At 42.1% G+C, this 15,758-nt stretch overlaps 1 protein-coding gene across 1 annotated transcript in view; it reads left to right on the top strand.

Annotated features, from left to right (window-relative positions):
- Positions 1-31: 31 nt before the first annotated feature.
- The window catches only part of CRTAM (cytotoxic and regulatory T cell molecule), a 29,330-nt gene continuing 13,603 nt past the window's right edge, over positions 32-15,758 (top strand). Inside the window, exons 1-5 of the mRNA XM_015244075.3 lie at positions 32-88; positions 4,266-4,355; positions 11,477-11,623; positions 13,835-13,987; positions 15,582-15,725. Of these exons, the coding sequence (XP_015099561.2) occupies positions 4,310-4,355; positions 11,477-11,623; positions 13,835-13,987; positions 15,582-15,725 (490 nt within the window). The 5' untranslated portion in view covers positions 32-88; positions 4,266-4,309. The remainder of the gene's footprint in view (positions 89-4,265; positions 4,356-11,476; positions 11,624-13,834; positions 13,988-15,581; positions 15,726-15,758) is intronic.

Genomic DNA, 15,758 nt, shown 5'->3' with positions numbered 1-15,758 from the left:
TCCCCCACGGGCCGTCTGTCCCCTCTGAGTCCAGTGGACTACTGTGACATTTCTCAAGGTTTGTGACCAGATGATAGCGCAGCCGTGGGTGAGTAAGGTACAGTCATCATCTCCCAGAGGGCGACTTAAAGATCTTCTTTAATGCGCTGGAAAAATTATCAGAGCAGCAGCCTTTCAGACTCAGAGGAAAACAGCAGGGTTTAGATCTCAGATGGAGAGTTCACTTGTTCTTTCACTCGCTCGTCTGACAACTTATTTCAGGTGCTGTTGTGGGTCAGGTTTCCTGGGAAACAGATGCTCAGATGGAGATTCATGTGCTGGAGTTTATAGCAGGGCTCTCGGGACAACACTTGTGAAGGAAGCAAGATGGGGTGGACAGAGAAGCTGAGCTGGGTTGCTGCCACAACAGAGGCGTCAGCTAACCCTGATCCTGAGGGGAGCTCTGGAGTGGGACTGTCACCCTTCAGAGTTCAGTGGACCTGGAGGCAAGGGCACAGGACCTCTAAACCCCTCTTGGGGGCCCCATGGAGGAGGTGGGGCTTGGATTAAACAGTTCTCCCCACCAAGGACAATTCTCAGCTGAGAGGGACCCAGCTAGACACGGCCCATCCTCCCAGCCTCTGGGAGATGGAGGGAGAATCTGGGTAGCACACCTGAGTGTACACCCCTGGTGCCAACTAAGGACCAGCACTTAGGTAACCTTATACTTTTTCTCTGAAAGATGAGATTATCACGCAAAGCAGATGTGGGAACGTACAAGGTTCCCCTTAAAGTTTCACGACAACTAATTCAATTTAATTAATAATTATTTAACACTAGCCTATGGTAAGCAGCCCAGAAGTCCATCTACAGGTGCACGGGTAAACAAACTACGGTAAATTCGCAGCGTGAACTACTACCCAGACAGAGAAAGCGGTGAACTCCTGGCACGTGGCGCAGCGTAGATGAACCTCAAAAGGATCCTGCCGAGCGCAAGAGCAGTGCCACAAAGCACATCAGTGGTCGCCTGAAAGGGGGAGGTGGCGCAGCGGGGCGGGAGAGGATTACAACAGGCAGGGGGAGACTTTTGGGGGCGATGGATATATTCCCTATCTTGTGCGTGACGGTGACTTCATGGGTGTGCACAACACACCAACCTTTATCAAACCGTACATTTTAAATATGTACAATTCGTTATGTCAATTATATCTCAAGAAAGCTATTTAAAAAAATAACTATTCCAGGGGGGAGGGTATAGCTCAGGCAGTAGAGTGCTTGCTTAGCATACACAAGGTCCTGGGTTCAATCCCCAGTACCTCCTCTAAAAATAAATAAATAAGTAAACCTAATTACCTCCCCCAACAAAATATTTTAAATGTTAAAAAAAAAATTTTTTTTAACTATTTTATGGAAGGATCTGTGCCGGGTCTCAGGAACATTAAAGTATATTTAAAAAAACAAGCTCTTCTTTTGGGAGGCTCAAAGACCAGCAAGGAGACAAGTGGATACTCAACTAAATATAACAGAAATCAGAGTAAAAGCTAGTAAGATAAAAAGATGGAAATGATCATGGGGGCAAAGAACAGTGGAGAAATGACTTTTTTTTTCTAGGAGGATGGAGGACAGTAACAAGTAACTTTTACATTATTTACTACATGTCCTGTAACTCTCACACCAGCTATATGAGTTGGTGCTGTCATTATACCCATTTCGCAGGTGAGAAAACCAGGGCTTTGATTCCAGGGAGACTGGTCCCAGAGTCCACATTCTTAACCATTAGTTACTATTCCTCTGAGAAGCGCTGAACTGACCCAGGCCCCAGAGGACAAGCAGAATTTCCCCAGAAAGAGAAGGCCATTTCAGGCAGAGAGGGTAGTGTGAACTACAACCCAGTGTGACCTATGGCTATAAAATCATACTGTGTACTTGAAATAGGACAAGAACTTTTATGGTACATCTTGGGGACCAGTGGGAAAGGCTGCTAGACCACAGGCTGGGGGCCAAGGTGTGAATGGCCTTGAATGTCCTGCTAAAGAGTTTGTACTATAGGTTTTCAGGCAAAAGGGAACTACTAAAAGTTTTTGAGCGGAAGAATAACATACCAGATTTGTGTTTTGAATGAGAAAGAGGAAACATACCTGTCGACGGGGACATGAACCCATTCTCAAACAAAAGACCATTTGCTTCACTGATATTGCACTAAAACCACATTAAATCAGTAGCTTTAGGACAGACTACACTGTAAATTTAAGTTTCAATCTCAGAATATTTTATTCTCTGGTCACCCAAGTCTTGTGTTCATTCTGTTACTTCTGTTTCTCCATATTTTTACCAAACAGAAACTTACAGAAAACCACAATTAGAAAAGGGAGAAGCAACGTGGCCCTTCTCCAAGCCCTGAGTTTAGTTCTGAATGGGTCCAGGATTTTTTCCCCCCACTGGTTTAGAATGACAGCTCCCATGATGACACTTTGACTTTTCTTTCTTGTAAAAGTGACTTTTTTTTTTTATGCCTGCATAGATTTGAGTTAGATGCCAAGCTCAAGGTCAGGAAGATCAGCCAATAATAGTAAGTCCAGACATGTTTCTGGCTTCATGATCGCGCATCTGACACTACAGTGTCAAGAGGAAAATACAGCCTTTTCCTCCTGTGCTTTGAGAGGAAGCATTAGAAAATTCTCTAAGGAATAGCATTCTTCTAGGTAAAAATGTGAGGAGATTCTATAAGGAATAGCATTCTGGGTGAAAACGCGAGAAGCTATTAACTAGCCATGGGCAATTCACACTTTCCAAGGGAGGCCAAAGACCCCTTATATGCACTTTCCTTGGGCTTTCTTAAGGGGGTACAGTCACTCTAAAACAAAGGCAAGGCACTCGCAGGAAAATCAAACGCTCAGACAGTCAGGGAGCCTGAAATACAAAACCTGGAAGTCCCTGGAGGCAACTTACTGAAGAAAGAGAGAGATCAGACCAAATGCTCGGAAGTCTTGGTTTGTTTTCTCAGTTCAGCCACTGACTCACTGTGTCCCCTCAGCCAAACTCCTCAATTCTGTATTTTGAAAAACAGTGCAGTGCAACCTGCTGATTCCTTGCTTCCGTAAGCAAGTCCATACATTTCACTATATTCAAACCACACCAGCTGGTAGCAAAGACAGGCACAACTTTGGTTTCAATTCCAGAAAACTCTTACCATCCTGTCTCTCAAGCTTGCCTTCTGATACCTGGAGACCTTGTTAAACACACAGGTAGCACCTGATTCTCTAGTAGTGAGATTCTCATTTAATTAATCTGGGGTGGACTTTTCCAACCTGCAGGGTTTAGCTGGGGGCCCAAGGTATTTATAGCCTCATACGATTTGAGAAACAGTACATTATATCCCACTAAACTCTACAAGAAAAGTCAATTTTCTCCCCTCTTTTCATTCTCTTTCTGCCTGTTAAAATAGGCAAAATATCTGAAAGACATTTTTGATGGATATAATTTTCCCTACCCAAACTATTGACACATTTACAGAATATTAACATGAATTTCGATTAGAACAAGTAAATATTAGTTTCAAACACTGCAGACTAACCTCTATTTCCTAAACATAAGTCTATTTGTATTTTGCTGTGTGTCCCTGGAAAAAAGAAATAAAGTCTATCTCACCTTGTCCAATAAATGAGAATAAAATACCAAAATTGTTTATTTGCATATTGTCACCCCCACTAGATCATATTCTCCTTAAAAGCAAGGATTGATCTTTCATATCTGATCATATCTTAGAGCAGTGCACACCGGATGGCTGGATGGCTAACGAGATGGATGAGTGGATGGATATATAGATTTCTTAAATGAGCAAATATGTGAACTAGGGAATTCTGCCCCTTGATAACCACTAGAAATTGTTGCCAAAGTTAGAAATAAAAAATATCGACAAGGGTCCAGGAAAAATTGTCTAATATTAATTGTTTAATAAACCAGAAAAGTGAAAATCAGATGACATCACTACACAGGAACATGGTTAATATCCCTCCCACCCCTCCTCCCCGAAAAAGCCTTGCCACGAGTTAACTTACCAGCTCTACCCACGCGTGGTAGAAAGATCTGTGCCACCAACACATCACTCACCCCTCTCCACAATCGAGGTGACACATGTGGCCCCCTAAATGTTCCACTGGGAGGTGTTCTGGGGGCAGCTAACTAAGAGGGGGCTTTCAGAGCCAATGCAGGAGGTGAGACACATGAGGTCACAGAGCCACTGCCTCCCCCTTTCAAAAGAAACCACTCTGCTCTATTTATTTCAGAATCCGGAGGAAGTTGACGAAGGGTGACAGCAGCGCAGCACAACATGTGGTGGCGAGTCTGCAGCCTGCTGGCTTGGTTCCCCTTACAAGGTAAGGACTTAGAGCTAATGTTTTTTGATGTTCAGTTGACCTAATAGTTTGGCACATCTGCCCATCAGTCAGTCCAACTGCTCTCACGGAGGACTGACCGCGGGAGCAACTCAGGTAACTCTGTCACTTTCCCTGCCATGCTGAAATCACACGTCTGAGGGATGCAACTGGATTTATTTAATCTCTTGTTCAATTGCTAAAGAGTGTAAAAAGGACCGGTGTAGTGTGTGTCTCTGTGGGATCTGTGTTATGGCAAAATACAACAAGCTTATTGGCTCCATCTTTTAAGGGGATACCAGCTGAAACAGCGTCAGTTTGGGATTTTAAAAGCGTCCTTGCTGTATAAGCCTTAGCCAAATAATTTAATTTCTCTGAAATAGTTTCCATGTCTTGAAATGAAGAGGATAACAATGTCTGATCTGCCAAACTCTCTGGATTGTTATAAGGATCAAATGTCAAATGTGAAAGTACTTTGAAAATGGCAAAGTGTTACAAACCCTTAATTAGTTCAGAGATAATAACAACCCCAGTGAAAAGTTTGTGCTTATTTTTTTGAGTCAGTTGTACTTTCCACTTCATTATAATTTTCACATTTGATTTTTGATGCTTAATTCTATTTTAGCATTATGATCATTAAAGAAAGACACAGTTATCTTTTTAGCGCAGGTCAAACTATTCCTGCTCAAAAGTGGGGGCAGGATGTGTTGTCTCTGACTCTCTGATTGCAACTTGTATCACATTTGCAAAGGAAATTGCACATGTACTGTGTTGCTTACCTGTGGGATGTCTGTTTCTAAATATTGAATCTATAGTTATGTCCCAGGTAAAACACCTGTCCTTCTAAATCTTCATTCACCATAGAACTGCATCTGAAGAATAGGACTTTTAAAAACTAGATTTCCTATTTTACATAGTACTTCAATTTCCTATTTTATGTACTTCAACCAGTGCCTTCTTTTTTTGGTCTCTGTACCCTGAGGCACTTAATAAAGATTCAATTTTGGTAATAACTAATAGTTTCTTTATTAAGTGACTAGAAGAATAGCTACTACATTCCAAAAAAGTACATGTAGATGGCTAAAATTAGAATTGGCTTTCAATTATCCCAAGGTTTAAAGCTTTTAACTGACCTTCACTTTTTCAGGATTCGAGTTATTCCCTCATAAAAATCTCTCACAAAAAATAACATTTTATATAAATTTGCAATAATCCTGTCTTAAGGTAAACCCAAGTCTTTTAGGATATAAATTAGTCAAATACTATTTCTAAAGGAGAGAAATATACTTATTGCGTCATGCACAGTGCTGGGTACCTTATGTTAATTTCACTTATCCTGGCAAAGAAACTGAGGGAGGTACTCATAGCCCTAATTTACATGAGAAAATTGAGGTCACAGGAAGTTAGATAAAGCGCTCAAGTTTTCATGGCTACTAAGTGACAACAGAAGCATGCGTCTGCAGAGCACATAGTGAAAGTATTATCTCATGAAATGTTCCATTGAGAGCGTGTGTGAGTATTGGGTTGTAATAGAAAATGTGGATCAAAAGTTTGAAAGCCATTGGTTGACACAATCTGGAAGATTTATTATGGAAAAATCCCAAATTGAAAACTCGTGCAGGGGGGAGGGTAGAACTCAGTGGGAGAGTGCATGCCTAGCATGCACGAGGTCCTGGGTTCAATCCCCGGTACCTCCACTAAAAAAATAGAATAAAATGAATAAACCTAATTACCTCCCCCTCACCAAAAAAAAGAAAGAAAAGAAAAAAGAAAGAAAGAAAACTCATGCAGAGGGCCACCCAGAGAGCTCAAGGGTATTTGAGTACCAACGGCTCACTCTCCCACATCAGAGTCCCCAACAGGAAAGGAGCTGACCTTGTTGCTTTCTTATCAGCAAAAAGGCAGCAAAATCATCAGTTTGGGCAACACTATAAATTGTCAGCTATTTTTAGCTAACTGAATTATGGGAGGATCACTGCACTTTCTCTGACTGCACAGAATGAGTACCAAAATCTTATCAAAAAAATTTTTTTAAGTCCCATAATCTTGGAGACTGCGCTCTCTTCAAGGCTCCCAATGACAGCTCCTAGGGTGGGTAAAACACCATAAGAATGAAGACTTTTTCAAAATTTATCCCGTTTTATATTATGGATGATGAAAATCCACCAGTTTGCACCGTCTGTTCTGGTTGTTTAGTGGAGAGAAGGGTCCAGGGAATGCAAAGAACAGTTACAGACTGAGTAGGGGCTTCTCGATACCTCTTTTGACCAGGAAAGAGTCATCCATCCATCTGTTCAAATGTCGCTGAGACAGGTTCTTTAAAGCTGGAAGTCACTCGATTTTGACAACGTCTGATTCATTTTCACACTTGTAACATTCTCTATTGAGTCTGTCTAAAGAATAGTAATAACGCCTTTTCGTAATGATCTGAATTGATGCGCACTTGGCCCGCTACCTTATCATCGTCATGCAAATAAGGCTCTGGTTGGAGAATTAACTCCTTGTGTGCCTCTGGTTTTAACTTATCACACAGCATAACAGAGTTAGCACCTATTACAGTATTTATTACGAATATATACATTCATTCACTAGCCATTAATTCAACTAATACCTAAAAATCTGACTTTGGGCTAGGCCCTGGGAATGACTAGCAAACAGCTTTTTTATGAGGAGTTTGTGATCTACCCACAGAGACACACTCTTAACCAAAACGGTAATGTGCTAAGCGCCACAGTAGAAATCTATTCAAAGCCTTTGGGGATCTAGAGGAGAGAGGAAGTCACTGAGAGGAGGAGGGAGGCCGAAGGCCAGCTGGGCAGGTTTGACATAAAGGGTGTAATTTGAGTTGAGTCTTGAAGGAGGTAAGAAAGGTGTTCCAGCTAAGAACGGTGTGGACAAAGGCCAAGTGTTTTCTTGAGACCAGACCTTTGGTAACAGCAAGTGGCCACTTGCACAGAGTGTCTGGAGGGTGGTATCAGCAAAGGACCCTGGAGAAGATAGGAGTTACCTGGAATTTTGGCCGGATTCTTACAGGCAAAGGGAGCCATAGCAAAAAAATCCTAATGAAGGAATCAAATGATCAAATTTATATTTTTTAAATATAGTTCTGAAGCAGATGAGGATGATAAATCAGAGGGGGCAGAGTCTACAAGGAGGTTACTATAATCAGCCAAGAAGGAAACAGTGGCAGCCTCAACTGAGACGGTGTTAGTAGAGAAAAAAAAAAAAAAAGAAGTTGATTAAAGAGATGTTCTGGAGAGAGAAGAGGTTAGGATGCCTCTCAGACACCCGGCATGCAGTGGCTTGTGATGGCACTGATGACTACAAAGGAGACGCCGGACAGAGCAGGCGGCGTGTGTGTTGGGTGCGTGTGGAGCATGGCGAGCTGCAGAGATGATGAGTTCCAGCGGGACACAGCGCATTCAGGGTCCCTGCAGGACAGACGTGCTCTGTTCTGGAGTTTTAAAATGTATTGCATGTGATAACTGGGCAATAACTAAGGGAAGAAAAAGAAAGAATATTTCATTCTTTCTTCAGTCTGCCATGATGACCTACAGCAAGTAAGGTGGAGATCACACACTGCACCTCCCAAACCTTGGGAAGAAGCCAGGACTCTTACAAACTGCACAGGTTTCATCAACGGGTGCTTTGGGGGGGGGGTGGCTGCATGCCCTTTTGCTTGAGGGTCAGTCACGTGTGCTTTGGCGTGAAGCCATTCCCCTCATAGAACGACTGGCTCATGGGGTGGGGGTGGAGATGATGGTGAAGGTCACAGGTTCCATTTCCACATGTAATCCGGTCATAACTGGCGACCTCATAACACATGGCTCTGCATGGATGGATGAATCCGGTCATGGAGATAACGACCAAGCTCAGAAGTCAATAATCCACTCGGTAAACACGACCTACCAGAAGCAAGTGGTAACCTCCCAGAAGAGACGCCAGTCACGCATCGTCAAGCTCTGTACGCTCAGCATTTGGGAGTCACCATGGGGATCATCTGCGCACAGGAACTCCGAAGCCCAGACAGGTAGAACTGGCAAGCAAGCACAGGGCACTCGGTGTCTACACTAGACAAGGCTAAGGCTGAATAAAAATGTATACGTCTTTACAGCCTGCAGGGGAGGAAGTGGTGAGCAAAGCAGATACCCCACACCCCAACCCTCTGACAAAGAAGGTGAAAGTCTGACTCTAAACTAAGGTGGAAAAAGATTCTAAAGACGCGTTCCACTTTAGTTTTCAATGGCAATGACAGGATCATGGGAAACTTTTTTTTTGAAGATGTACCATCAAAACTTAGGTACCACTGTCCTCCTCTTCTACCTTTTAACATGATTTAGACACTAGACGATATTTTCAAGCGCGACAGCTAAAGCAATGTGGGTCAGTGGCTTCTCACTGGGTTTTTCTTCCTTTCTACAATGATTTCCTGTCTCTGAATCAAATATGGGGTCTACATGATGGTGCTGCAAGATAAATAGTCTTATAAAGCCAAAAGCAGGACTCAGAGCTAAGAGGAGAGGAAAGAAGTCACATTCCATGCTTCAGACGCAGCCCTTTCTGTCTGAAACCCAGGCACCTTTACCTTGTGCTCAGCAGCCTGATAACTGAATTCTCAGCAGCAAGGGCAAACCCTAATCTTGGCAGATAAAATTCTTTAGCATGTGCTAAAGAGCCATACTACATTTTATTACCATTTTTAAGACACTATAAGAATTAAATGACATCATTTAATTCATAAGCACGCATCTCAGGAAAAAGACAATGATATATACATCCTTAAAATGGGAGATATTTATTCACAAACAGGCTACAGATAAATCTCACCATTCCCTTCTCCCTGAATGTAGGCTTCCCATCTAGACAATCATTTTACCAAAGGTAGAACATTTCTCAAACTTGTGTCAATTTCTGGCCCAAAGGATGAAATCAGGGCACATTGCTCAACACCAGTTTTTTTTCTACCATTGATTTGTGTAGTAACTTCCCTCCTGTCTCTCAGTATTCTTATTAACAACAGGAGAGCAAAGATACCTATCCATTGCCTACATTATAATGTCGTCATGAAAGCTGACATCAAACTGTGACTTTCTAAACTCACACTATGATAGTTTCTATAAGGAATGAATTTTTGAGAACTATTTGCAAGAAGCAAGATGACGCACAAGAACTAGAGAGTGAAGCCAGAAGCATAATGGAACAATGCGATGCAAGCTAGACAGTTCTAGACTCATCAGATTCCTGGCTCAAAAGTCCCTTAACCTTAGGAGAAATTCCATTGCCATTTCAAAGCATCTCTATGAATATTATCCTTATTATTCAATTATGGGTTGATTTTATAGATGAGAATATTTCCAAATGACCTGCCTAAGCAGAATTCTGGCCTATGCCTCAATGCTTTCCTGAAAACAATCTCTGTTTATTGACTCCTCATTGTTCATTACAGTATTGGCTGGTGATATCAGTATTTTTCCACTAGGACCCAAGCAAACTCTTTTCCCATGAAAGTCACTATGAATACAATACAATAATCTGGGTTATTATTGCCGGAGGCTAGATTGAAATTAATGACCTAGGAATGGAACAAACTAAAAAGTCTGCACCAGTTAATTCCCAGGGCTCTCCAAAGCACTTTTCCTAATACAGAAATTTATCACAGGGAAATAAACTCCCTTCTTGTTCCTCTTTTTTTTTTTAAGGTTTAAGATGATGCAATAAAACTCATTGTATTTGCTATTCATTATTTATAACCCCACGGTATTCTTCTGTTTATGAAAATGTTTTGTACTCTCATTGATAAGAATTGTCTGGTCCTCAGAAAATTTTTTTTTAAATTTAGAACTTAAAGAAACAACAAATAACAATAAATGTGCCAAATCGGCAATAAAGCCAATTTATTTTTCTATCAATTTCTTTTTGGGGCGGATAACTTTGCAGCTGCTTCGAATCAATTGTTTATCATTCTCTAGGGGTTGTGATTTGGGGAAATAAGACTCATGTTTGCCTGGAGAAAGCACTGCTGTGGAATATTAAATTGGAAGAGATCTTAGAACATCCTCCCTCTGGTGGGGAGGCTCTTCTGCGGATGGGGCTTAACTGCTCTCCGTGAAGGCAGCTCCATGATTCACAAGAGCCCCCCTCCCACAGGTTATAATTCCGTTCTTAGAATCGTAGACACACAACTTGTACCTGAAGGCACACGTCGCCTGTTTTATAAACCGAGGCCAGAAAGGCTGACTTTTCTGGGGTCTCATCACTTACATAGTCTGACCTAGTTACATGAGCATGGACTTCAAAGCCCGCAGACCTGGGTACAGATCCCAGCTCTAGGACCTCTGCGACCTTGAGCCTCTATCCCCTCATCTGTAGAGTGAGCAAAATAATTCTTCCTTTAGAGAGTCAGTTGGAAAGTTAAGTTAAATGTTAGTCACACTGCCTGACGCAGTTCCCAGCAGCGCAAGTGCCTAATAGACATTGTTCAACTTCCCTTCCTTTCTTCCTATCAAATCCCCACACCTTCAATCAGACCTCCTCCCAAGACGTCTTCACTGCTCCTGCACGTGGCGCTCCCCTCTTTCCTCGTGTGTTTTGGTGTCAGTGTATGTTTTGTTTCTACAAGAAATGTGTGCTACAAGTTCTACTGACAAACCAAAAACAGACTCATGGACAGAGAAAACAAACTATGGTTACCAAAGGGGAAAGGTCAGAGAGGGATGAATTAGGGGTTGAGGATTAAAAGGATTAAAACACTACTATATATAAAATAGATAAGCAGCCAGGACCTACTGTATAGCACAGGGAGCTATATTCAATTTCTTGCAATAACTTATAATGGAAAAGAATCTGAAAAGGAAAAATATACATATGTATGTGTGTGTGTGTGTATATATATATATATATATATATATATATATAGCTGAATCACTTTGCTGTACACCTGAAATTAACATTGTAAATCAACTATGCTTCAATTAAAATTTTTTTTAATTAAAAAAATTTGAAAATAAATGTGCATTAAATGACCAAATGATGGACGAGGTTGTGTATAGTCTAATTCCCTGCCTCAGCTCAGGGGTGGTGTGGCCCATGCCAACCTGACTGTCCCCAGTTCTCTTTCTCTGCAGAAGCCTTTTGGACCAACCGCATGGAAACCATCACCGTGGAGGAAGGCCAGACGCTCACTCTGAAGTGTGTCGCTGCTCACGCGGGGACCACCTCCCTTCAGTGGCTGGCCCCATCCGGGTTCACCATTTTTTTCAATGAGCATCCTGGTAAGTCAAGGAAAAGTCAATCACCGCCAGACCCCAACCTGAGGGATTTTCCAGTCAGACAGGTTGGGACAGAAAGGCGACATGAGTCACCCGCTATGGTGGGCTTGGCCCCACCTACTGTAACACATCAATCACACCCAGAAGCCTGCGATCTCACACACGGCTGCTTTTTTTCTGACAGGAAATCTGAAATGGAAACCCCATCAGAATGGTGGGTAAAGGGGGTACAAATGAGAAAGCAGGTTTCCATCACCCACCTCACCCCCATGTCACTTTTTGACTCTCAGTGACCATGAAACCACCAACAGCGCAATGACTGTGGCGGACTGCCTGATGGGGGTCCCTTTGTCCTCAAGCAGCCAACCCCTCACCCCACATCTGGAGCCAGCTGCTTCGTTCTCCATCTGAGCAGCCCCAAGTCACATCACAGACGCCTGCTCTTCTCCCGCTGGTCTCAACATCAGCTCAAGCATTAGGAATTGACAGGACATAGTACTTTGGAAAGGAGGGCAGTCCTTCCTGTCTTCACAGACACACAGTGAGTCCTAGATGCCTGAGATTGAAAGGGACTCTTATTTTTTCAGTTTTATTAAAATATAAGTGACATATAACATTGTATTAGTGTAATGTGCCCAACACGGTTTGATATGTGTGTATATTACAAAATGACACCACAATAAGTTTAGTTAATATCTGTCACTTCATGTAAAAAAAAAAATTTTTTTTCTGTGGAAAGGGATTTTTAAAAGTCTATTTAGTTCATGTCTTCAGGCAGGATTGTACAAAATCCTCCCCTTCATCCTGAGATCATTTTGTATCTCCACTTAACACTCCTAACTGCCAAATGCTTGGAAAAGTCTCCAACACAGCAAATTTCACTCTGCTTTGTAAAAGCAGAGCCTCTAAAAAATTTTTATGTGCTTTGAAACATCGTTAAAAATTGACAGGTTCAATGTTAAATAACTAAATACATGATTTCAAGCTAAATCAGCTATGAATACTAGGTTCCAATAGAATAAGTAGTTATTAATTGCTAAAAGTTCTGAGAGAAAACCTTTAGAGAGAATTCTGTTAAACAATGCTTTCCGTTGTTTGTTTTTGTTTTTGGTAAACTGGGAGAAGACAGGCATTCTCAAAGACAGAATGCCTGATCTAGCTGGATGGTTCTCAACCGAGGGTAATTCTTCTCCTCCAGGGGACAGCTAGCAATGTCTAGAGATAGCTTCTGTAATTATAAGTGGGTAAAGGCAAGGGAATCTGGCATCTAGAGAGTAGAGAGGCCAGGGATACTGCTAAACATCTTATAATGCACAGTGTAGCGCTCCCCCCCGCCACCGCCCCAACAAATAATTATGGATTCAAACGTCAGTCGTGCTGAGGTTGAGAACTCCTGAATTCTAGCTCATGTAACATCAGTGTCCCAGGACACACAGCCATTATTCCAGGTGAGAAACAACCTTCCCTGGTCAGCCATTGAAGGTTTAACTATTTTAAGCTTGTTCACATTATAAATCTTAACACTAAAAAAAAAAAAAAAAAAGAAGAAGAAACAAACAAAACCACTCACAGGAGCTTCTTATTTGCTAAAGGACCTTTGACCTGATCTGAAAATCTCAGGTCAGTAGAGAACCAAAAAGAACGCTTGCTATTGGCTAGAACTTTCTAGAGCTTTGGGGGGGGCATTCCCTAAACCTGGAAGGACTCAGTCATAATCTTTAGGGAAGTTCAAATAACAATGAACTTTTAAAACTCAAAAAGCACCCACCCAGCTAGAGTAATGAATATCAGTGCAATTTATCTTCCCCTCTTCATGTTCATTATAACAAGGCAATGAATCGGATTCAAAGAGGTAAGTCACAGTGGGGCATTTTTCATAATGCAAAAATACATACATTTAAAATCCTCCTGCAACCTGAACCCTTCACCAGCACAGGCATAGCATAAATATGCTTCCTACAAGCATAAAGAAAGCAAACTGCTTATTTCACAGATCCCAGCATCAAAATATTGCATTTCCAAGACTAACTTCCAGCTCTTGAGAGGCATCCAGCTGGAGACACTAGAATTTGGAAGGCAGCTCAGTCAAAGATGTGACATTTGTTCCTTTAAAGTGTGAAAATCAAAAGCTATTCTTGTGAATAATCAATCCACCGAGAGTCTGTATTCATCTGATACCTCGCCTCGTAACAGCTCTTTTTCCCTCTTGTACAGCTTTAAAAAATTCCAAATACCAGCTCCTTCACCACTCCGCCAATCAGCTCTCCATCAGCGTCCCTAATGTAACACTGCAAGACGAAGGCGTGTACAAGTGTTTGCATTACAGCAACTCCGTGAGAACAAAGGAAGTGAAAGTCATTGTGTTAGGTAGGTGACCGAAAGCCAGTAAACCCAGTATGGGAGCAATATATACTTAGGCTCATGTTTTAGCTTAACATTTTAGTTAAAAAAGGTTGCCTACAGCAAGGTGTTTCCTGGGCACCCCTGTCATCTTTTGTTGGAAGGAAACACAAAGGAGCATTTTGAGTGGCATGCCTTAGACCAAACCGGATTTGTGAAATTCATCTTTGGCATCAACTCAATTTTCTCTTTAGGGACCTGAAAGAAAAGAGAATTCATAATGGATGAGCTGTGACTATGTGCCAGGCGCTGTGCCAGGCTGCAGGGAATCAAGGATGAATTAGGCACAATCTCTGCCCACAAGGAGTTTGCACATTAACTTAGGAGGCAAAACATGTGCATCCATCAGGTCAAACCATATGACAGCACATCTTAAGATGGAACGAATTCGGACGTAACTGCACTGGACAGTCAGCTCACAACTTCTGTAAAACAAGCTCCTCTCTTCCGTTGTGGGTGGTGGGAGGTGACGGGTGTGGAAAGGAAGTAACAGCTCCTGATCATCTGGGACGTGCTCGGTTCTGCAGATGGTCAGTTGAGTTCAGTGTGAGTCTTACTATCTTTACTTTTTTTGCTTTTTTGTGGTAGATCAATTAAAAACATTGCCTTTTACTGATCTCTAAATAATCTCACATATCACACAAGTGAATTTCTTAGAACTCTCTTGTTGAATTAGTAGAGTGTGGTGCCTGCCATAAAGACGTAAGGACCAAGTCTCTAGGCAGGAGTGGCTCCCTAGGGGTTTTGAGAACCAATGTGACACAGCTTGAGGGTCATCTTCTCCCCAGGTTACTGGCCACCCCGACACCACTCTGGCTCAGGCTGACTGTGTGCCCTACTGGGCTCTCAGAGCACCCCATGCGTACCTCTGTCATCACACTTAACACGTGATCTTTTCATTAACAGCTTAGGGGCCGAGTCTATCACCAAACTACACTCCTTGAAGGGCCTTATCTGTTCCATATTTCTATTACCAGCATCTAACACATCTAGTGCACAGAGTATTTCCAGGACAGGAGTAGGAAGAAAAAGGACCAATGGGCCTTTCAAAAGAGAAGCGCATGTTTGATGTGAGGGAAGGACAGAAGTAACTCTCCTTGAGGTGAGTCCAGACTCATGAAAGTTTAGAGCTGGAACAGCCAGCTCATAAGCCAACTCCTTCATGTCACAGACAAGGAAACTGATAGACCAAGAAACTGCAGGACTTACCCAGGTTCTAACAATAGTTGGTCACAGAAATGGGACTAGAATTCAAGCCTCTGTTCCACACCTAGCATTCTGCCAGTCAAACAGAGTCATATATAAACTTTAAGAATTGCTATTGTAACATAGTCTGCTTGGGAATTTCCAGAGACTAATCGCAATACTGGGTAACAAACATTCTGATTACAGCCAGAGTGGCTTTACAAGTGCATAAAAGCCCTTTAACTATATTCTGAGAAAGGTCAAGTTAAAAAAAAATCCATTATTTAGACCAAATCCCTGCAGATTATTAGGCTCTGTGCTCTCCAAAGATATATAGACCCGCTAATTAAGCAGAGAAAAATCTATTTTCTTCCAGCAACTCCCACCATGCCAACCCTGGAAGCTTCAGTCATCAGAACGCAAAATGGAGAAGAACACGTTGTACTGAAATGCTCCACCGTGAGAAGTAAGCCCCCTCCACAGATAACTTGGCGTTTAGGGGCCAACGTGGAGCTCTACGGTAAGTGGTGATTCGGCTCTCTTTCCTCCTTTG

Source organism: Vicugna pacos, chromosome 33 (assembly GCF_048564905.1).
Source record: "Vicugna pacos chromosome 33, VicPac4, whole genome shotgun sequence".
NCBI classification, from domain to species: Eukaryota; Metazoa; Chordata; class Mammalia; order Artiodactyla; family Camelidae; genus Vicugna; species Vicugna pacos.
This window is presented reverse-complemented; position numbering and strand designations above follow the sequence as displayed.